Raw genomic sequence first — 16,789 nt, forward strand, 5'->3', positions numbered from 1 at the left:
CTGTCTTAAGGTTAACCTTCTGTCTGCCTCTCCCCAAGGCAGCACAGAAAACAAAAGAAAAGAAAAAAGAGCAAGAGAAAAGAAACTGCAAAGCTTGCAACTTAAAACTTGTGTCCTTTTAAAAATCCCGGTTTCTCAAAATAATTCCACTGCTATGCCACTGTGTCTAGGCTTTTTCCACACTCTGGCATGATAAATGCAGAAGTGGGGGCCCGCAAAAGTACCCCAAAACCTTATCTTTCTAGGCTTTGGTATAAAGCTTCCCCCCAAAATCTTAAAGCCCTCGATTTTGGGGATAAAAAATCCATTGCCACCACCCAAGTAATAATAAAGAAACCTGGGGAAATCTCAGCCCCCAAAAGTAAAAAAACAGGACACAAAAATTAACCAAGATCAGGTTCATAAAAAGAAAAGAGAAAGAACTTTTATTAGCACCACAATATTCCTGTGGCAAGTGTTGCATAAAAAAGCCTCATCCTGAGCTTACTTGATTTATACACATGGATTTACTGAAACTACACCAAACTGTAAAGTATATCCATCTACACTGGCAGCTTTTTGCACAAGAACTCTTTTGCGCAAGAGTTCTTGTGCAAAACCTCTTCCAGAAGAGAGCATCTACACTGGTATGTACTTTTGCGCAAGAGCATCCTTGCCAGTGTAGACGCTCTCTTGCGCAAGAAAGCTCCGATGGCCATTTAACCATCCGGCTTTCTTACACAAGATATTCACGTTGCCTGTCTACACTGGCCTCTTGCGCAAGAACAGTTGTGCAAGAGGACTTATTTCTGAGCGGGAGCATCACAGTTCTTGCGCAAGGAGCACTAATTTCACACATTAAAATGTCACTGTTCCTGCGCAAGAACTCCCCGCCAGTGTAGACAGTCAGCAAATTTTTGTGCAAAAGCAACTGGTTTTGCGCAAAATCTTGCCAATGTAGACATAGCTCAGGAGTCCAGTTGCAAGCTGCTGAGCTGACGTCACTGTGGGCTAATGGTGCACTAGCACTGAGGCGCCTCTACTAGGAGCTGAACTTGCTGAAGAGCTGACGTCACTGTGTGCTGTGGGGAGCCTGGAGCTATGCTGCTGAAGAGCTGACATCTGCTATGAGCTAAAACCACTGTTGCTGTGTGGAGCCTGACACTGTACTGCTGAGCTACTAGCAGAGCGGCTGGTGAGGTTAGAGCACCAGGAAGGGAGGAGGAAAGACACATTCTGGAGCAGGGCGGGAAATGCAGGGAGGCAGGTTTGGCCACTGCCGTTTCGAGGGCTTCCTGCCAGGTTCCCAACAGAGATGGGAGCAAAATCTGGTTCCCTCCCCCACTCTCCGGAACCAACCGATGGCAGCCAGGTGACTGGGGGTGGAGGGAGGCACCCAGTGGATAAAACATTGATCATCTGCTTAGATCCACTGATGACAGTGACTCACTGGGACGGCCTTTTCCCAGGCATATAAATGGACCCATACCGGAGGCTTCTCAGCTTTTTCCAAGTCACAACCGCTGGGGACTCGCTGGTCCTGAGGGCCCTGCCAGGAGCTACAGGTAAAGCGGGGCCCCTCCAGCCCTCATCATCAGCATGTCTGGCAGGGGCGGGGGCGTGCCAGACGGGTGCACAGGAGGTTGCTGTGGCTTGGAGAGTGGTGCAGGGAGGTGATCCGGAGCATCCCGTTGTTACTGAGAAGATCATGGGGAGGCATCTCACTGCTTATGGGGGTGATTATGGGCTGCCAGAGCATCACCCCATTTTCAGAGGATGGGGGCACTGCTGTTATTGGGGGTGGGGTGGGATGGGTTGCTCAGGAAGGACGGAGAATTTAGCAGCTTAACGGCTCTGCCAGTACTAGGGAGACATGGCTTCTAATCGCTGGGCTGCTGCTGCCTCCCTGTCGGACATTGGCCCAGTGGTGGTGCTGCTCCGTGCCTCAGTTTCCCCAGCACTGCAACAGGGACAGTAGCCCTGCCCAGCCTCACAAATGGTTGTGGGATAAGCACAGCACCTGCTCTGGGGTGCTGCCGTGATGGAAGCCACCTGGCACCGGAGAGCTATTCATTTCTGTGTTGTAGAGCTGCTGGGGGAAGTGGGGGCTCTGTTACTGCGGCAACGCATGAGAAGGGGAACTAGGAGGAGAGGGGTGGGCTCAGGCCAGCTCATGGAGATCTTTGCCGGCTGGCTTAAGATTTCATCCCTCCCCCCACAACAGGTCAGATGTTTCCATGGAACGTGCCCTTGGGGCAGCCTCTGGGTGGAAGTGGATGATGGAGCAGAGTTGGGGGAGACTGGCCCCCCCTTGACACCACACGATCCCAGTGTGTTTATCCATGAGGGGCTCTGCTATCGCCCTACGGTACAGGCAGGGTAGCTGCGGGGCAGGGAAACAGCTTGCTCACGCCTGACTCCTTAGCGAGCCCCTTACCTGTGTGTCACCCGTCCTCCTCAAGACACCCCCGGCCAACGATTCCCTGTCGCTCTCTCCCTGCAGTAAACCAGCGACGTCGCCGACTGTTCCCATCACCACAGCCGCCATGCAGCTCCTGATCCTCGCCGTGCTGGTCGCCGGGGCAGCGGCAGGTAGGGAAGAGCCTGGCGAGAAGCCACCGTTGGGCGGGGTGGGAGGGTTCTGCAGTTTCGCCACAGGCCCTACAGGAGTGTCTCAGACATGGTATAAGAGAAGTTGCTTCTCAGGAAGTGCAGAGTTCCAGGAAGAGCCTAAATCGGTTCCACAGGTTGTGAAAGGGGATTAACATAGACAGGCCTCATCGCTGATGAGCATCCATTGCTTGTGGGGACGGCCAGGAGCCCTGATTTCACAAGGGGTTTTCGTCCTGCGTCAGGACAGAAGGGAAGAATTTTGAAATTTCCCACAAACTGGAATGTTTTTTGGGGAGGAAAATCTGCTTCTCTGAGACTTCAATGTCTTTACATGCAAAGCTTTTGTCAAAACATACAGAGCAGAGCTCCATTTCGAATAGGACGCTAATTCTTTTAAGAAAAAATCAGGCGTATAAAACTATTAAAAAAAAATCGAAATGGCTTTTTTCCAATAATGTCAGACTACACATCCCATGACTCACCAGGCACCACTAGATAAGGAGAAGCCAGTGCATCATGGGAGTCCCGGGCTTTGAGGCATCCTGGGAGCTGTAGTTTGATTGTGGAGGCCGGCCCAGAGAGGTTGATTTGTTTAGATCTGATAAAAGAAGTTCCCTGGCTACCAGCTCATTTTCAGACATTTTCAGCTTCAGCCAAATGGCATTTTCCAATAGGAAGAAAAAAGTTTCAATTATTTGTATTGCGGCAAAGCCAAGAAACGCCACTCGGTGACCGACTCTGGGCACTGCTGAGCCTGTGCTAACGGTGATTTCCGGAGACCGATCATTTGATCAGCTCTGGGGGCTTTTTCTTGGAAACAGCAAAAGGCGCTTTCCTGACTCTAGGGCCGCAGTTCCCAATCACTGGTCCACAGAGCGGTGGGGGGCCATGAACCCCTGCCAGGCCACACCCCCGGCTGCTAACGAGCCCCGCCCACCAGGGAGCTCCGTTCCCTATAAGGTGCGCGCCTCTGTGCCCGCTAACAATTCTCCTCCCTCCCTCCCCCGGCGAGTGGCGCTGCAGACTGCCCTGTGTGCTGTGGCTGCAGCCGGGCCGTGGTGAGGCTGTCCCTGCCGGGCGAGCCTCACCAGGGCCTTGGTTCCAGCTCCGCTGGCAACCACGTGGCCTGGCTGATGTGGCTGCATGGTGGGCGGCTGCCCCGTGTCCTTCCTGCTGCAGGGCCGAGCGGGCCAGGGGCAGGCACATCAGGAGAAAGACAGAGCTGCTCTCCCTCCCCCATGGCAAGCTGCGCAGAAATGGGGGTGTTGAACCCCGTGTGGCCTATGAGCCGGTTCTGCCTGGGACAGCCGCAGGTCACCTCGTGCTCTGCACGGCTGTGCACAAGTGGCAGCTCACAAAAGCTCATGGCCCTTCTGCCACCAGTCAATTCATTCGGCCGTGGCTGATGCTCACCCCGGCCCCTGGCCGGCTGCTGGCTGACGTGAACCTCTCTCCACAGCAGCCTTACAGGGAGGGGAACGCATAGTCCCTGGTGGGAAGCCCTGCATCCCTGGCTCCCGGCCCTACCAGGTGGCTCTCGTGAAGGACGGCCACATCCACTGCGGCGGGAGCCTGGTAGAGAAGAAGTGGGTGTTGACTGCCGCGCACTGCAACAAAGACCTCGGGTACGTTGGCATGGAGGTGGGGGGAGGAAGGAGGAGGCCACGTCCCCAGTTCTTATCTTCTCCTTGGGGTCCCCCCATCTGTGCCCACGTCTCCCACTGCCCCTCCCAAATCTCAGCCTCACCCTCCCGTTTTTTCAGCCCTCGCACCATTTTGTGGCTCTTCTCTGCACCCTTAGATATGGCTGCCCAGCCCGGAGGTGGCAGGCCCGTATGGCTCTCCCCAGTGGTGTGGACAGAAGGAAGCTCACCCCCCGGCACTTGCCAGCATCAGTCCTTGGAGCATCCCCCTGGTTCTTCAAAATACAGGGCTCCTTGCTGCCAGACTGGGGCCAGACAGGAGCTCCCAGCTTCTGCAGCTCTGCTCCAACCTGCAAGAAGGCTCCAAGCAGCATGTGGGGGGAGGAGGAAGGAAGCTCCAAGCCCCAGGCCACCAGGAGAAGCTGCGTAGGGGTGGACACCAGGCTCTTGGAAGAAGCTGCGTGAATGGAGGTTGGGTGCTTAGTTGTATACAGCCCCATCTTTCATAAACTGATCCTGGATCCTTTGCCCCTGGGTTTTGGCTTGGGGGGACCAGATCGCTCAGCAATATTGGGATCATCCCACTGTTGAAGGTCTGCCTTCTGTATGCAACCCTACCCCCGCCTGAAAAAACATGACCTGGCTTTTCACACTGCCCTCGGCTCCCCCTACTCATGAGACCCACTAAATATGGTTCGTTTTACTGTTCACTCATCCAGTGCACTATGGTCGCTCATCCCAAGTTACACCTCCGTGTGGTAGCACCGAGAATGGCAAAGAGGAAATCTGGGTCAAAGAATTTCTACTTCTCAAGTGAATCTGAATATCAGGGGAGAAAAGTTTATTTTGGTTGTTGTGAAAATGTTCTCAAAATAAACTAACAGGGCCCTCAGAAAGAAATAGGCTCAGATGCAAATTGTAGCATGTTTGAAAAAGTGGACAAGAGATATTGAAATTTTTAAACATATGATTAGTATGTTTTCATTTATTATTATTATCAGGGCTCAACAAACTATTGAATCTACTCGCCTGTGGCAAGTAGATTTCAACCTGGAGTCCCGTTTACCGGTGGCGTGTGCATGCGCAGTGCGGGGCTGGCAAGTGGCTTTCGCTGCCGTTTTTCAAGCCCTGATTATTAATTATTATTATTATTCTTCAAGAATGATAATGCCTGTTTAGCCTGACTCAGGGGCTGTGTCTACATTGGCACCCTTTTCCGGAAAAGGGATGCTAATGAGACAAGTCGGAATTGCAAATGCCACGGGGGATTTAAATATCCCCCGCGGCATTTGCATGAACATGGCTGCCGCTTTTTTCCGGCTCGGGGCTTTGCCGGAGAAATCGCCAGTCTAGACGGGATAATTAGGAAAATAAAGCCTTTTCCGGAAGATCCCTTATTCCTCTTAAAATCAGGAATAAGGGATCTTCCAGAAAAGGCTTTATTTTCCGAAAGATCCTGTCTAGACTGGCGCTTTTCTCCGGCAATGCCCCAAACCAGAAAAAAGCGTCAGCCATGTTCATGCAATTCCAACTTGTCTCATTAGCATCCCTTTTCCGGAAAAGAGTGCCAATGTAGACACAGCTAGGATGTATCTATACTGCACCCTTAACTGGAAATAATCTATGCAATTTGTACTACACAACTTACATAGCTTATTTCGAGGTTATTTCAGCTGGTTAAAATTGGGCAGAAGAAGCAGCCGTGTCAGCAACAGTGGCTAAGAATGTGAGGAAGGGGATTCGTAAGACCGGAGAACAACTAACGAACTATATTGCGTAGGTGTGGCAGGAGAACAAAGCAGTTTATGTCCAGCTATTGGGACTAAAAATTACTGGACCAACTTTGCAGTGCACAATACCATGGAAATGGAGGATACATGCATAGGGTGAAACTTGTGTATAAAGTAACCAATACTTGTATTTTTGTGTCTGTGGCCTGCCCCATACCAACCCTTCCCCATGACTCTGCTCAGTTCGATGAAGGCGAAGTGTGTGCCAAGAAAAAAACAAGATGCATCTGGAGTCAAACTGAGCCCTACGGGACCCAAGCTGGCAAGGTCTCAGAGGTCGCCTCGGCCCCAGGAATTCCACTCATGGCCTAACACTTCTTGCTTCTCTGCCATGAGCTTTGACTCGCCTCCCCTTGATCTCCTCCTTTGCCCTGTCTCTATGCAGGTCAGTGCGGGTACATCTGGGAGATTATGACCTGCAGACGTACGAAGGCACAGAACAGTTTCGAAGAGTTAAAAATATCATCGTGCACCCGGAGTATAATCGCCGCCCCCGGGACAATGACTTCATGCTCCTGGAGTTGGATGAACCGGCTGAACTCAATAGCAACGTGAAAACAATCGGCCTGGCGACCCAGTGTCCTGCGCCTGGAACAAAGTGCACCGTGTCAGGATGGGGCACCGTCACGACCCCCGAACGTAAGGGGCACTGGGGCATGGAAGGGAGGGATTGAGGTTGGGCTCAGCGTCGGGAAGGGGGTTGATGATCGTTAGGGAGACCTTGCTAACGGGTTGTCAACAGTCTTTGGCTTCTCACACGGGACATTTTTCAACTTGAAATAATTGTTGCTGCAAAATGCAGCTTCGACAAAACCAACATCTGGGGAGATCTCACAAGAATATAAGAACATAAGAATGGCCAGACAGAGTCAGACCAAAGGTCCATCTAGCCCAGTGTCCTGACTGCCGACAGTGGCCAATGCCATACGCCCCAGAGGGAGGGGTCACCACACATAATCCTCACATGATCCCTCCCCTGTCACCCACCTCCAGAGAAACAGAGGCCAGGGACACCATTCCTACCCATGCTGGCTAATAGCCAGGGCTCGACAAATTGCTGAATCTACACGTCCATGGCAAGTAGATTTCGGGTGGTTGCGCTGCGAGCCCCATTCACCAGCGCTTTGCATGTGCACAGTGCTGGTCTTACGCCTGCACAGCACGGGGCCGGCAAGTGGCTCTGGCCGGAGTTTGGCTAGACCTGCTAACAGCCATTGATGGTCCTAACCTCCATGAATCTATCTAGCTCTTTTTTGAACCCTGTGAAAATTCTAGCCTTCACCGCATCCTCTGGCAAGAGGTTCCACAGGTTGAGTGTGCACTGAGTCCAGAAAAACTTCCTTTTGTTTGTTTTAAACTTGAGGCCTATTAATTTTATTTCGTGACCCCTAGTTCTTATATTGTGGGAATAAGTAAATAATGTATCCTTATTCCAATTGTTTCCATACCAGTCATGATTTTAGAGACCTCTAGCAAATCACCCTCTTAATCTCCTCTTTTCTAAGCTAAAAAGTCCCAGTCTTTTACTCTCTCTTCATATGGGACCCGTTCCAAACCCCTCATCATTTCTGTTGCCCTTTTCTGAACCTTTTCCAATGCCAATATATCTTTTTGGAGATGAGGCGACCACATCTGTACGCAATATTCAAGATGTGGGCGTACTATGGTTTTATACAGAGGCAATAAGATATTTTCTGTCTTACTCTCTATCCCCTTTTTCATTATTACTATCATTCTGTTTCCTTTTTTGACCGTCGCTGCACACTGAGTGGATGTTTTCAGAGAACTATCCACAAGGATTCCAAGATCTCTCTCTTGAGTATCTGTAGCTAAATGAGTCCCCATCATATTGTACGTGTAGTTGGGATTATTTTTTCTAATATGCATAACTTAACATTGATCAACATTTAATTTCATTTGCTGTTTTGTTGCCCAATCACATAGGGTATGTCTACACTAGCCCCCTAGTATGAACTATGGAGGTTAATGTAGGTATTCGAAGTTGCAAATGAAGCCTGGGATTTAAATATCTCGGGCTTTATTTGCATCTTCCCATCGGGTCACCATTTTTAATTTTCATTAGTCCGGACTAACTGCCATGGCAACTCGCGTCAGGGACCCGGTAGTTCGAATTAAAGCCCTAATTTGAACTACTTGTTATTCCTCCTGCAAGTCATCAGGTAGGGAAGCTGATTTAAATGACAAGTTATAAACCACAGTCAACAGTTCAGCAATTTCCTATTTGAGTTCTATTAGAATTCTTGGGTGACTGCCATCTGGTCCCAGGGAGTTTTAATGTTTATTTTATCCAGAATAGCCTCTCCCCTTGTGGGTTCCAGAACCAGTTGCTCCAAGAAGCAGTCATTTAAGGTATCAAGAAATTTTACCTCTGCATCCCATCCTGAGGTGACGTGGATCCACTCAATATAGGGATAGATTAAATCCCCCACTATTACATTGTTTTTTCTTTTGATAGCCTCTGTAATCTCCCTCAGCATTTCATCACTATCCCTTTCTTTATATTTTAGTATTGGAGCATGGAATTACTACCCATAGAGATTCTATGGAACATCGAAGGTCCTTTAAGATTCTTACTTCATTTGATTCTATATTTTCTTACACATATAGTGCCACTCCCCCATCAGCACAACCTGTTCTATCTTTCCGATATATCTTGTATGACTGTATATCTCATTTGTTTCCAAAACACACACACACACACACAGACACACACACACACACACACACACACACACACACACACACACACACACACACAAACTTTTCCTTTTGAAAACACGGAGACGCAATGGTATCTTTTTCTATTTGATACATTTTCTCAGGAAATTTCATTTCCTTTTGATTTCAGAGCAATTTTAAAACACTATGAAGTCTCATGTTACCTGTAACTTAAAAGCCCACTACTTGGACTTTACCCACTGAAACTCATGACACTGTGCATTTTTGGAAGTCTCTAATGTGCCACAGGACTACTCGTTGGTTTTAAAATGTCACAGACGTGCTTCCGGTCACAAGGAAAACTAAAATATCGCAACATTTGGTATCCAACAATAACGACTCATTTGACCTGAAATGAGGGTTTTTCTGGCTTTTCTGTTAGTAAAATATCTCCTGTTTTAGAAAAGGAATATGGGCAGATCCCAGCTGGGTCAATGGGCTGTAGCTCCATTGGAGTCAATCTGACAGATCCCAGCTGCGCTGTAGCTCCATTGCAGTCAATGGGCCAGATCCCAGCTGGGTCAATGGGCCGTAGGTTTAGTGGGGTCAGTGGGACCAGATCCTGAGCTGGGGTCAAGCAGACACCGTTCTATTGGGGTCAGTGGATCTATGCCAGTTGAGGGCCTTACACAAAGGTTAAGTCTCTTGCACCCTCCTCACAAGCGTGTTTTCCTGTCATTGCCCAGTGAAGCTCACCCCCATCTTACAGTGCGCAGATATCTACAGTATCAGCGAGGACAGGTGCAAGGAGAGTTACAAGGACTTGATCACAGAGAACATGCTCTGCGCCGGCGTGGAAGAGGGCGGGAGAAGCTCATGCGAGGTAAGGGGCAACCTTGGAGATCGGGGCAGGTGCCGGGTGTCGGCGCTCACAGGGCTCGGTACTGTCCTATCCCCGGCGACCTCCAAATCCTTCCAGGCTGCTGCTGAGGGGCAGTCGCCAGCTCGTCTACTTGCCCCCTGGAAGAGCAGCCAGTCTGCCCTCCAGCTACACCAAGGCCTAAATGCTCCAGTCACTTCTTTGGCCTGCCCTGACCCCCAGCACTGGTGGAGAAAACTGAGTTCACCTGACCCCATTTCTGCTCTTTACACCCTTCCTCTCTGTTTGTCCCTGCTGCCCCTTGTGGTGTCTGTCTGTCTGTCACCCTCTGCTGAAGGGGATGGGCCTGTTGTGTGTCTGTGTGTGTGTATGTGTCTGAGTGTCTGTGTCATCCCCTGCCGGAGGGGATGGGAGCTCTGTGTGTGTGTGTGTGTGTGTGTGTGTGTGTGTGTGTGTGTGTGTGTGTGTGTCTACTGCCCCCTGCTGGAGGGGCCGGGCCCTGCTCGCTGTGCACACGCACTGGGGTGTGGCTGTGTTTGCTGATACCTCCGTGTTTCTTTGCAGGGTGATTCCGGAGGCCCACTGGTCTGTAATGGGATGCTGCATGGCGTGGTCTCCTGGGGAACAGCCGTCTGTGCCCAGCGGGGATATCCTGGGGTCTACGCCAATGTCTGCAAAGCCGTCCAGTGGGTGAGGGACACCATAAGGGACAGGCCCACCTAATGGGACTGAGGACTCACAGCACAGCACGCCTGCCACAGTAACCCACCAGGCCCCTCTCCACGCCCCCGCCATGCCTCTCCTCACCTCATCACAGCACCCGGGGGATATCGAGTGGAGTGTGGAGAGATTGCTCGGGCAGCACTGCGCTGGGGGTATTGCAGAGTGGCCAATCCAAAGCAGCCAGCAGTTACAACACAGACCTGACACAATCCAGCAACTGAATGAAAAATGTGCAAGTGGCATAAAAAGCCCAAATCAGCCTGGAGATTGTGAGATTGGTTTAGAAAACACGAGATCAGCTTGAAATTCTCTCAACTGGTTTCCCAAAACCATAAAAGCCCTGAATCAGCCTGGAGTGAACAGGAGCAGTTCAGAAATCCAAAGGCCGACTTTAAAAATCAAAAGATTTGCTTTAGAATCTCGGGATTGGCTGGACAACCACAAAACCTCTGTACTCACCACAACTGTGAGGTGGGTTTCCAGATGAAGAGAGTGGATTAAACGTTTGGTCCTGGTGTACACTAGGACCTTATTTTGAAATAACTGTCCCCATGGTCGAATTCCTAAGTGCTGTGCCCACACTAAGACCCCTGTTATTTTGAAATAACTGGCTGCGGAATTCAAACTCAGTACTTCTGGTTTTCATCAAGACTAACAGTAACTTGGAAATAGTAATTTCGAAATAACGGTACTGTGGATGCGCCGGTGCCACTGATTCAAACGCATTGGCCTCCAGGAGTACTCCCGCAGCTCCCCAGAGGGTTTCTTGGGAGTTAAGTCTGAGGCAGCCCGTCCCCATTAAAGCAGCCTGCCTCGGACTCATTTCGATGCTTCCCCGTGGTGAGGAGACGCGAGTTGGAATTTGTTAAATCAGAAGCTCCTTACGTCGAATTTCAAATTTCAAAATAGTTTCCGGTCTCAAAGACGGGTTTTAAAATGCCATGAGTAGCACACAGATCTCTTGCATTGGTGTGGGTGGGGGAAGTGGCTATACCAGCTCTGAAGTCCTAAAGTCTGAAATCTCACGGAAGCTTTATTGTGCGACCGAAGCAGAGCTACAGCGACCGAGCTGCGGAGCCGATAGTATAAATAAGGAGTTGGGGTTGGTCTTGCCTAGGGCAGGGGGCTGGACTTGATGACTCCTGAGGTCTCTTCCAGCTCTATGGTTCTATGATTCTATGAAAACCATCACACTCTAGTCCTGGGGTTCGGAGAAAGAAAACCGAAATTGAGCCACAGAGCATCAAAAACCAGCGAATAAACAAGCCCCAAAAGCTTTCATTTGTTTTTTAATCTTGTGACATTGAAAGCCAATCTCACAATTTTCAGGGGGCTCCTACTTGCCTTCTTTGAAATTGTGCATCAGAGAGTCTGTCTACGCTGCAGAGTTTTTCTGGAAAAACAACACTTGACGTCCAGATTGCGAGTGAATTCTTTTGACAGAAAGTTGAAAGAACGGAGGGTTTTTTCCAACGGTGGTTAACCTCAGTCTATGAGCTTTTTCGGGAAAAGGCGCGTGTGGATGCGGAAGAGAGCATTTTTTTAGAAAGAAGAGGCCACCAGGAAAAAGCACCGGTGCCCTGGTCGCCCCTCTGTCCACAGTCATCACAACTGAAATACGAGAGCATCCTATCCCATTCATGCTTAAATTTGACACTTTACGAATGGGCCTTAACAAAGATGCTAATTACTTTACCCATTACAAATATAGCTTCCCCAATGATCACCCCTAGTATCATTATCTCATAGATACAAGCCTTCCCCCTCCCCCACGCCCTTCTGTTCTAAATCTGATTTGTCACCTTTATAATGTGTTCAATTTTTTTTCATGTTTTCCATTGTATCTCTTTGGTATATATGGTCATGCCAATTCTCTTCCAGAATCTGGCACTCGAAAGCTCATCACCTAATAAACTATCTTGTTAGTTTTTAAAGTGCTGCATAGTCCTGTCTTTTGTTTCAGCAAGATCAGACTAACACGGCTACATTTCTATTACAATCCATGTGGACGCTCTCTTTCGAAAGAAGTTTTTCTGGAAGATCTCTTCCAGAAAAGCTCATTCCAAAAGAAACCTCCAGTCTAGACTTAGCCAGAAATGCCAGCAGCAAGGGTGGGAAAAGCACAGACTGAACCCAAAAAAGAAACTGTGACACGAAAGAGATCGACAGGGAGGCAGCGTGTGCTCCTACAAGCCAGAGCTGGCTGGAAAATGAGGCTCCTGTTCCATGAGAAATTCACACATTATGGCTGAGTCTAGACTGGCATGATTTTGCGCCAATACTTTTAACAGAAAAGTTTTTCGTTAAAAGTATTTGTGCAAAAGAGCGTCTACACCGGCACGGATGCTTTTGCGCAAAATCATGCCAGTCTAGACACAGCCTTTGTGGGGCGGGGAGGGGAGGGGAAGAAAGGATCTCCATTGTGAATGGGAGTGAAAAGCTGACATCTTTAATCTCCAACAAAGTGAGAATGCTAAAAAAACATGGTTTTGCTCATGGTGAAACGTTGCAGTTCTACAGTAAAAGTATTTTATTCCTATAACCCTGCCCCCTTTGGCTTCATAAAATGTTTTGCAAAGGAGAAGAACCCATGCTTCAGGGCAGCCTTGGCATTTTGAATCATTAAGCTTTCATTTTGCTGTTACGTGAGGGCGTGAAACCTAGTCTAAGAGCGTAGGAAGAACTTTCCAACTCTAAGCTGCAGTGGGGGAGATCTAGGTTGGAAAAACGATTTCCCTAGGAGGATGGGGAAGCTCTGGGATGGGTTCCCTGGCAGCAGCAGGCAGGCATTGCTGGGTGTAGGCTTTCTTTGTAAATGTGGAGCATTAGGGAGCAAACGCACCTCTCCCCCATGCTCCCCCAAGTAAGCTGCCTGAGGTGATCTGGGGGCAGAGTGTTCCTGCCCCCCTTCCCGGACTCACCCTCCCGGTGCTCTGGGGCTGGAGAGACTGGGCCAGGCTGGGCGGTGCTGCACACCCTGACTCCTCCCTGCCCCGGTGCTCCAAGGCTGGGCTGGGGTTGGCTGGTCACGTGGCGTGGAGCACCTTCCACCGGGGCTGGGGAGGCTGCGGCGAGCGCGCACCCACTCCCCTCTCTTGCCTGTGGTTGGAAAGGGGGAGCACATACACGGTGCACTGCCCTGCCTCGCAGGGGCGGGGATGGGTGGAGCCTAGAAGAAGAGGTGGGGATGGGGGTGGGGCTTCCTCCCCCAGCCCTACCTTCACCGACCACCTGTGAAGCCCAGCCCCGGCCTCTCTCCTGGGGGAGTCGGGGAAATCATCCCCGGCCTTCCCTTGGCCGACCAGATCACAGGGGAGGGAGGCTCAGACAGTGTGAAACTCCTGCCTTCCCTTGGCCGGCCAGAGCACGCTTCCTTGGGGAACCATGGGAGGGTGCGTTTGCACCCTTCTCTCCCCCCCCCCCTCCCGAGTACATGCCTAATATAGCAAACATCCATCTTTGGGTTCCTATGTCTTTGTCAAGGCTTTTCCCCATAAATGCAGAAGTGGGGGCCTGCAGAAGTACCCCAAAACCTTATCTTTCCAGGCTTTGGAATAAAGCTTCTGAAGACCAGATGGAGGGTGCCATATGGCACTTATATACCTCCCCTGGCATCTTCCTGGCCAGAAGAGATCAGTGCAGGTCCCGTGGTCCAACAACCTATCCCTGTGTCCCATGCTGGCAGCCCTTTGGCCCTGGCTGGTTTGCAAGTATCAGTCACATTCCTGAGGAGTGATAGAAATGTAGCCGTGTTAGTCTGGGGTAGCTGAAGCAAAATGCAGGACAATGTAGCACTTTAAAGACTAACAAGATGGTTTATTAGGTGATGAGCTTTCATGGGCCAGACTCATTCTGCTGATACCATTATTGGACCTAACCAAGGGTATGTCTACACTACCCTCCTAGTTCGAACTAGGAGGGTAATGTATGCATACCGCACTTGCTAATGAAGCCCGGGATTTGAATTTCCCGGGCTTCATTAGCATAAGCGGGGAGCCGCCATTTTTAAATCCCCGCTGCTTCGAACCCCGTGTAGCGCGGCTACACGGGGCTCGAACTAGGTAGTTCGGACTAGGGTGCCTATTCCGAACTACCGGTACACCTCGTTTCACGAGGAGTACCGGTAGTTCGGAATAGGACCCTAGTCCGAACTACCTAGTTCGAGCCCCGTGTAGCCGCGCTACACGGGGTTCGAAGCAGCGGGGATTTAAAAATGGCGGCTCCCCGCTTATGCTAATGAAGCCCGGGAAATTCAAATCCCAGGCTTCATTAGCAAGTGCGGTATGCATACATTACCCCGCTAGTTCGAACTAGCGGGGTAGTGTAGACATACCCCAAGTGAGTTATAAGATCAAGAACACATATTCCTGCGCCTCCAGAAATATAATCTATGCTATCATGTGCCGAAAGTGTCCGTCTGCTATGTACATTGGACAAACATCTCAGACACTTCGCCAAAGGATTAATGCCCACAAAACAGATATCGGACAAGATCACAAAGAGAAAACAGTTTCTTGCCACTTTAACCAGAAAGGACACTCTCTCAATGACTTAACCACCTGCATTCTGCTACAAAGACCTTTTACATCTGCACTTGAAAGGGAATCCTCTGAACTGTCATTCATGTTAAAATTCGACACTCTCCAAAAAGGAATGAACAAACACTCAAGCTATCTTACCCATTACCAAGATAGCTTCCCCTATTATCACCTCTAATACCATTAACTCACAAACATCCCACTCTCCCCACCTCTAATATCATCAATTCACAGACACTTACCTTCCTTCCTTCCTCCCCCCCCCCCCGCATCCCCCTCCTGTTCTGAAATGTGATTTGTCCTTTTCATATGTGTTCATTTTTTTTAATTGTATTCTTTGGTATATATGGTTGTGACTATTTTCTTCCACTATTTGATCTGAGGAAGTGGGTCTGGCCCACGAAAGCTCATCATCTAATAAACCATCTTGTTAGTCTCTAAAGTGCTACATTGTCCTGCATTTTATTCCTGAGGAGGTGTGTACTGGCCCCTATAGCTTCATTGTCTCCTTGCTAATTAGCACAGCCATTGGCTGAGCATTCCTTGCCCATTGCTCTGCCTTAGACAGAGAATCTTCCTTCCAGCATCAACAGAGAGCACATAATTATAACTCTCCACACAGACATTACACAAGTACATGAATAGCACGTTCAGAATCAGTAGAACAAAAGCTTTCATGTGACACCTCACATGGCCCCCTTTGTACAGACTTTTGGGGTACATACACCCCCATGGGTGCAAGAGTGATCTAGCTTCTCCCTTTAAAATCCAGTAATGTGACACACCCCGGCTTCCCTGTGCCACCATCAGACTTAGGCCTCACACACAGGTGAGAGGTTAGAAAACCCACACTCACCAACTCCAGACAGATCCTCCTGGGCCAAAGGACTCAGCCACATTCCAGGCCAGGTTTCACTATAGATCTGACCCACAAGGGCACGCTGGGCCAGTTCTTTAGAATCCAAACTCCAAAGGGATATTAATAAAAGAAAGAAAAAGTGGAGAGTAAGGTTGTTAATGCGAACACTTGTCATACATCGATCACCGAGTGTGTGCTGCGGGCGGTTAGCAAAGAAAGTACAAACTGCTCCCTTAACAGTCCTTAGTGTCAGCCTCCGAGGGCCCTTCAATGCTCCTTGTGTCTCCAAACTGGAGCTGGTCCTATCCAAGAAGTCCCATGCAAGCTGGTTTGCATTTTTCCAGATGCAGGTGTCGGGTCATTGTTCATGAGGCAGTGCTACTTAGCACAGCCATTTACTGAATAAGCACGCTTCACAGTAGGCAGTCCACGCCCACTTAGTCGCTCCAGAGTCAGACAGAAACATTTCAACATAAAAGAAGAGAGTCCATTCTGTAACTTCATATACAACCATCACAGAAGTACACAAGTATCATGCATAGAATCCACAGAGTACAAGCTTTCAGTAGACCCCTTACATGGGCCCCTTTGCACCAAATTTGGACCCAACACCCATTAGTGATTACAGCAACACCCTTGCTTAGAGCTAAACAAATTAAATTTATCCACGCCAGCTTCGGCAATGGTCTGAAATCCAATTCACACTGGTACAAAGTATGAATCCTAATTCCCCATAGTATAGGCATTTTTGGCCTTAGCCATGAAAACAAAAATGTAGTCGTGCCTCAGTTTCCCTTTTCCACAGAGCACACCAGTCCTGGGATGCCCCTTCTCAAGTGAGACGCTCCAAACTCCATTACAGGTTTCAACAGTGAAATGTCAGTATCACCAGTTTTTTAACATACAGTGTGTCCTTGGGTATATTTCGTAACAGTTTCCAGGGCCCTTGCAGAAAATCACGCACGTTGCACATTGTGACACTTCTTAGAGGCCTCCCTTTTCTGGGCTTCAGCTGTCCCCAGAGCTGAATGTGGGCCCACAGCACTCTCCTCAGCCTTCCAGGCTGACGGGCACCTCCTGCAGAC

At 49.6% G+C, this 16,789-nt stretch overlaps 1 protein-coding gene across 1 annotated transcript; it reads left to right on the forward strand.

Annotated features, from left to right (window-relative positions):
• Positions 1 to 1,177: 1,177 nt before the first annotated feature.
• Positions 1,178 to 14,094, forward strand: LOC142819470 (trypsin-like). The gene is made up of 6 exons (XM_075906922.1): positions 1,178 to 1,544; positions 2,483 to 2,571; positions 4,052 to 4,217; positions 6,411 to 6,664; positions 9,451 to 9,587; positions 10,149 to 14,094. Exons 2-6 carry the CDS (start codon positions 2,526 to 2,528, stop codon positions 10,305 to 10,307), a joined length of 762 nt encoding a protein of 253 aa, XP_075763037.1. The 5' UTR covers positions 1,178 to 1,544; positions 2,483 to 2,525; the 3' UTR covers positions 10,308 to 14,094.
• Positions 14,095 to 16,789: the final 2,695 nt, after the last annotated feature.

The sequence above is a fragment of the Pelodiscus sinensis genome, chromosome 24 (assembly GCF_049634645.1).
Source record: "Pelodiscus sinensis isolate JC-2024 chromosome 24, ASM4963464v1, whole genome shotgun sequence".
Classification (NCBI taxonomy): Eukaryota; Metazoa; Chordata; order Testudines; family Trionychidae; genus Pelodiscus; species Pelodiscus sinensis.